Source organism: Brienomyrus brachyistius, unplaced genomic scaffold (assembly GCF_023856365.1).
Source record: "Brienomyrus brachyistius isolate T26 unplaced genomic scaffold, BBRACH_0.4 scaffold37, whole genome shotgun sequence".
NCBI lineage: Eukaryota > Metazoa > Chordata > Actinopteri > Osteoglossiformes > Mormyridae > Brienomyrus > Brienomyrus brachyistius.
The window spans coordinates 1704604-1711484 of record NW_026042312.1 but is presented as its reverse complement, the minus strand read 5'-3'; the positions used below and the strand labels follow the sequence as shown (position 1 = coordinate 1711484).

The following is a 6881-nucleotide window of genomic DNA, read 5'->3' as shown; positions in this document are numbered from 1 at the left end:
AACGAGGTTGAGAGATGCTGTTTCGACAGAATCCTGTAGAGGGCACTGTGTATGCTAAATCGAAGGCTCCAGGAATGTATTCGGCATTTATAATCATAAACAATAATTGAAATATTTGTGGGCAAATGGCAATTGGCTCTGAGATTAAAGTTTTTTTAAATGAATTTGTTTAAATTTTTGGGCCGGCATGGTGGTGCAGTGGTTAGCACTGTTGCCTCACACCTCTGGGACCCAGGTTCGAGTCTCCGCCTGGGTTACATGTGTGTGGAGTTTGCATGTTCTCCCCATGTCGTCGTGGGGTTTCCTCCGGGTACACCGGTTTCCCCCCACAGTCCAAAAACATGCTGAGGCTAATTGGAGTTGCTAAAAAATTGCCTGTAGGTGTGAATGGTGTGTGAGTGTGCCCTGCGATGGGCTGGCCCCCCCGTCCTGGGTTGTTCCCTGCCTTGTGCCCATTGCTTCCGGGATAGGCTCCGGACCCCCCGCGACCCAGTAGGATTAGCGGTTTGGAAAATGGATGGATAGATGTATGATAGAATGATTAAGCTGTAGCACATTTCAAATAATATTTCATTTGTAACACATTTGTTCTCCAAGCTTCTACATTTTTAACCTTTGGCCACAAGATCATCTTCTTCCTGCCAGTATCTTTTCTTTTCCTTTGATCCTCGGTTGTTGGAATCTGCTCTGCTGCTTGGAAGTTCCCTGGGGAGTTAGTGTTGGGGGGTTCTGGTGGAATGTGACCATCGGCAGCCATGGGCTGGATAGCGCTGTGGTGCTCAGCCTGGCTCTGTGCCCTTCTAGGGGCTCTGTGTCCTTTGTTAGCACAAACATTTTGCACACCTGACATTACCATGCATACAGTATTTCTCGTATTTTACAAATTACAAAAACACTGATCAAAGTCTGTAGAAAAAAACATTTTATTTCATGAACTAAGTCAAATATGAATCATAAAACACAATTTAAATACTTTTTTTGAATACATGCCTCAGAAATTGCACATCCCTGATTGTGCGTTACCTTCATGCTGCCTTGAAATTTTTGATTTCTTCACTGTAGCCCTATGTTATACAATCTTATCTTAACCTTATGTTAACTAATCCTATTTTTATTTCTTAAATATTCCCTCCACCACCCCCCCCTCTGAGGAGGACTGCTTTATTTATAATTAATCTAATCCTATGTTATACAATCTTATCTTAACCTTATGTTAACTAATCCTATTTTTATTTCTTAAATATTCCCTCCACCACCCCCCCTCTAAGGAGGACTGCTTTATTTACAATAATCCTAATCCTATATACAATCTTAAGCTTACCGTAACCTATCCTATCTTATCCTATCTTTCTTATCTTATGCTATGCAATCCTATCTTATATAATCTTATCCTAAACTTATGGTAATTTATCATGTCTTTGTAAAACATAAAATGGCATACAAGTTAAGACTATCTTAACTTGTCCTATCTTAACCTTATCCTATCTTAATCTTATCCTATAGTACCTTATGTTATAGAACTACATGGTAACATATCCTAATTTTATCTTATCCTAAGTATGTATGACAACTCTCGTGTAATTATGTGCTGAATCTACAGGGAAATGTAGCTATGTGCATCTGACTGATAGCCCATTTCCACACCCATCTCCTGAGCCCTGGGCATGGTACTTAGCTGCTCCAGTGCATCAATAGGAAAGATGAACTCATCTTCATCAATCCTACGCCTCTTGGTTGAATGAGTACCCTCATTATCCTCATTCTTCCCCTGTTTCGCTAAGTTAATTTCATTTAAATGTCTGTTCCAAAACTCCTGACACCAGTACTCAGTAAAGCACTTGGCGTCATAGGTCATTTTAGAGTACTTGGTTACATAATAGTTATACAACCAATAGAATTTTTCCAGGTGAGATGAGGCGGCTACAGCCTGTGCTGGAGCCTGAAGCAGAGGGGTCAGATGAACCAGGCCTGGAGCTGAATATGGATGTGGAGCTGGGCTTACAGGTGTGACTAAGTGTGGGGATAAAACAGAGGAGCCCATAAAAAGAAATGGGGATGAAACAAAAGGGGAGGGGGCTGAAGACGGAAATAAAAATGAAGAGGAGGAGAAGGTTGGTGAGCTGGGCTTAGGCTCTAACCCCTTCTGTTGGTCATACCTCCTTCTTCGCCCTGACCGGCCTCCCGCCGTATTTCTACGGCGGCCTGTGCCCTGCTGACCCCTGCTGGTTGCCACCGGGATGGCAGCAGATCCAGGAGAGGCAGACGTGGTCAGGGAGCTGGCTGCCGGCGGCCTGGTGCGGCACTTCTTCCGACGGCCAGCATCACTGGAACTGGTTTGTCCTTTGGGATTATAAAGACAGGGGACAGCATATTTAATTTAAATGAAACATTATGTCACTGTACAACAACACTACATCACAACCATCACAGATATCACACTTGGCAGTCGGTATTGCACACTAAGAAAAATTCTGCCGTCTTTATTGGATACAGGAAACACATGCTTGGGAAACTTATGCGCTGGTCTTGACTTGGGCCGTCTGCGTTTCAGCAGGGGAACCTGACCTATAAAAACAAGCCAGTTTGTGCACAGATTCCCTGATACGCAGAACAACAGCGAAAAACAACACTGGAAAGGTTCATGTGCATCAAATATAGCAGCCCACTCAATCCAAATGCTGGCATCAACAACTGACTATTAAGTCAAATCCTTTACATATCTTACACTTTCCATAAGTTGCATTATTTATTCACTCTCAAGGTACCAAACTAAGATTTATGCTTTTTCTGATTACTACCGCGTTTCCCCGTAAATAAGCCCTAACATGATTTTTCAAGAAGCTCGTAATATAAGCCCTAGTTATTGTCCCATGGATTGTACGGTAACTAGAATGAGATGCGGTTATACTACGAGAAGGCTACATGGACAAGAGGCGCTCATTTAAGGACAGAGTTATTGCTAAACATGAGAGATTGGGGACACTGGTTCTACAGGAAATTGAGTTGCGAGATATTCAGGACGGAATTTGGAACTTGGAGATTTACGATGATGTTCCAGAAGAACATGACATGACGACTATATTTGAATAAACATATGCAGTATACAGCAGAATTTTGTTCATGAATAAATTCACCGTCAAATTGTTTACATGGAAAGATACTGTTAGAAGATGACATGATGTCTGTGTTTGAATAAATGTGGATTTTTTTCATGAATACCGATAAATATACTGTAGCATGTTATACTTGGGAAAATACTACCTTAATATAAGCCGTAACGCATCATTTGGAGCAAAAATTAATATAAGACCCTGTCTTATTTTCGGGGAAACACTGTATATTAGGACATATTAAGCTGTTACTTTACCACTTCATGATGATTTTCTCTGATGTTTAAACACAGCACAGCCACAGATTTTACTGATTTCATTATATAATGCAGTAGACATGCAAAAAGACTCCCGTATATTAAAGCTAAAGGTGAACTACTTTATTATTTAGACATGTACTTCTAAAACAAGATAATAGAACAGAAGCTTCAAGAAGACTAGTCAAGCATATTCTGACTTTAACTCTTTAAGTGCTGAGTTAGTCTGGGCATCATTTTGCCATCCTTACTTCGGCCAACTGGACCGGGGATGTATTCCGGGGCGATCCGCACACTGACTGCACCTTTCGGCAGCAGCCAGTCAATCCTCTGGAGATTCACGGTGGTTTTCACGATGGACATCTTTCGCGTCTTCTCTCTTGCTGATAAACTGCAAGTCTGAGCTGCTTTAAATGTTCAAATGAAAACTCTAAACGGAATAAGAATTGTTATGATTCGGTTGCTAAGCTACGGTGGCCGATTGGTGTCAGCGCGCTGCAAAGTCTTCAAACGCTTTAATCAAATGACAAAACATACGATCTACATTTACAAAAGCGCAGAAACGTAGAAGTACCACAAAATTTTAAGACAAGTTTAAAAACATATAAGCGCTGAAAATCCGCTCACAACACAGTTGTGAAGTTTCTGGGTGACAAAGAAACAAGACGGACCAATTATGGTTTAACTGTATATCGAATGTTTACGAAATGTCGATATCTTATCAAAACAGGATATAGAATGAAACACTACATTATATCAATCAATCATTCGGTCGCCATTAAAAATATAGAATAATATTCCTTCCTTGTTATAAGTAACACGAGAGCTGCCGTCTTGAAGTTGCACAGACTCCCAGAATTCATAGCGCTAATTACGCGACCCATTCAATTAGTGGGTTTTTTGATAATTGGGAATGCGTTGGGTGCGTTCGACTTCACTTAGGTCTGACTGCAGCTGACGTGAGGGGGAGCGCCATCTGCCGGCGGCTGCAGGAGTGTAATATAATAATATAAACTGTAATATAAACTTGTAATATAAACTGACAGCAGCCAAACTAGACAACTTCTACTCCTTGTAGTGCGAGACCTGACTGAGATGGCCGCACTTCCAAAAGGGTGTAGATACATCTATAAAAATATCACCTGCATGCACATTACCTCTTCTACAATAACCGACTCCTGATCCAAAGTGCTAGCAGTGAAAAGATAGCTGCCAGGAAAAAGATCAAATACATTTATTTCAAGGATTCAAAGTTTTTATTGTCATGCACAGAATACAATGCAATTCTTACTTGAATGCCTTCTTCACAGACTAGACGATTAAACACATAAAGCAGTGCAACATTACAGTAACTAACAATAAATAAACGATTAACTTATGTGTACTATTAGAGCATTTATTGAAACTTTACTTCTTTACAGGCTTTTCGGGAGAAATGTCAGATAACATATCGGAACTTCCAGAGATACAAACGTCATGCGTGTGACTAAAATTGTTCAGCCAATAAGGGCAAAGTTGTGTCACGGAGGCAGTTTCAGTTTGTGCAGCCGGCTGAGAGGTTTTTTTTATTATTTTTGTTATTGAAGCTTTAAATTACAACAGAAGTAATAGCTGACCAGTGACCATTAAGATTAACAAAACAAACAAGAACATTTACGAGACATTTACAAAATAAGCCAGGGGCACATAGTAGCGACATTTACAGTTACGCTGGCTGAAAGGTGCTGCACGATCTTACTTGCTCTCTGCACGTGCTGCACGATCTGTCACGATCGTCTTGTAGGTTTTTGTACCATGTGACTTGGTGACGTTAAGTGACGTTTTGCAGGGCCGGCTTTATGTCGGACAAAAGAAATCTAACCATGATGCAGTAATTCTAGAGGCAGCAAAGCAGACTAACCAAAGATCTCATAGTAAACAAAGGAATGTGATACTGCAGTTAAGTCTCGGAACAAAGCTTTTACAATGTTAAAAAGTACTCACAACTTTCAGAATTTGATTGAGTACAAAAAGTTGCAGGCTAACGTAAGGAGGGTAGTTAAATGAGCAAAGAGGGAGTTTTGGAGGTCCTTCTGTAATTCAGTAGGACGGGAAACTGACATTAGTAAAGTCTGGGGAATGATAAAAAAGATGCATGAGATTAAAAGGGAGTATGGATATTCAGTTCTAAATGATAATAACATAATAACAGTTACAGATGGGGAAAAAGGCAAAATGTTAGTTTTGTGGTTTTTCATTCCCTGCTAAATCAGAAGTCAGAAGCCGCTGGTGTAGATCCAAATTCAGTCTTTATTGCAACAATGAAGTTACAACCAAGGCCGGACACTTAAAGTGTGTCCAGTACTGTTTTATACCTATTTTTATACAAGTTCTTATCATTTAACAATATCTCGTCACTTAAGCATCATCATTCCTTCAACCATTCACAATCATTGTTTTTTACATCAATCCACACCCCTAGGTGATAAGTTTGTCCATCAATTCTTTTACTGTTTGGTCCCTCAGCCGAAAGTAATGGTGGTGCGACCATCTCCACTTGGTTTTTTAAAAATGCTCAGCCGTGAACTTTTGGTGAGCCTGTTGCACATTGTCTAATTAGAGGGTTGATAATATATTTGTCCTTCAACATAATGATAAGGCATAACACTAATAAAGGTGGATATTCATGCATTCAGGGCTAACATAAAGTAGCTAACAGAACATTTGAGGCTAATACAAGGTGCAAATACATACTCAATTGATTACATTGTGCTGATTACATTATAATGATTACATTGCAATGATTACATCACGGGTATTTGGCATGCTTTTTAATAATACCGTAATGATTATATTCTACATTGTATAGTGCTAAATAATATCCCATATATTTCCCCCCTTTGGGATTCTAAAGAGTCCCACACACAATTCTGTCCATCCAGCCTAGGAGGGAGGGCTAAAACCCTAAGATCTAGGGAAATTCCACTCCCAGCCCGCCACAGGCGCGGCCCCCCTTCGGGGTCCATGGCTGACATGGCTCACAAACTATCAACACTCAGAATCAACCAACAGCAATGAACTCCCCAGGATACATTGCATATATTATCAGGAATACATAATCTACCAGGAGTACATCACCTACCACAAGCTCATTACGTAAACATATACAGCTAATGCAAAGATAACTGAAAGGTTAACTGATAACACTGTATATTACTATAACAGGCACTCTGTCATGAGCAGGAAAGTCCCAGGTGTCGTGGGCGGCAGGCAGGCTGCAGCGTTTCCAACATGGAGTATTCACAGGCGGTACGGCCGAACTTCAGCTATGGGCAGGAGCGTATCCAAGGTGTCTATGTCGCCATCCGTTTCCGTGTTGGTCCAGGAGGTTGCCGCTCCAAACGGTCCTCCCACCACTCTAAATATTGCAGCTATAGTCGCCTGCTGAGACAGCGCTTTTCCCACTAGGGAGCGAACAAGAGGAAGTACACAACAAAAGATTAGTAGCAAAGCAAGAATGAACACAGCACGCACA

General features: G+C 40.8%; 1 protein-coding gene across 1 annotated transcript; it reads right to left on the bottom strand.

The window, feature by feature from the left end:
• Positions 1-1339: 1339 nt before the first annotated feature.
• Positions 1340-4102, bottom strand: LOC125722185 (uncharacterized). The gene is made up of 2 exons (XM_048998371.1): positions 3619-4102; positions 1340-2340 (listed from the first exon to the last, which is right to left on the bottom strand). Exons 1-2 carry the CDS (start codon positions 3728-3730, stop codon positions 1595-1597), a joined length of 858 nt encoding a protein of 285 aa, XP_048854328.1. The 5' UTR covers positions 3731-4102; the 3' UTR covers positions 1340-1594.
• Positions 4103-6881: the final 2779 nt, after the last annotated feature.

Coding starts and splice junctions, on each gene's coding strand:
- LOC125722185 (XM_048998371.1), bottom strand. CDS start 3,730: ATGTCCATCGTGAAAACCACCGTGAATCTCCAGAGGATTGACTGGCTG. Junction 2,341..3,618: donor CCCCGGTCCAGTTGGCCGAA/GTAAGGATGGCA, acceptor ATAATCCCAAAG/GACAAACCAGTTCCAGTGAT.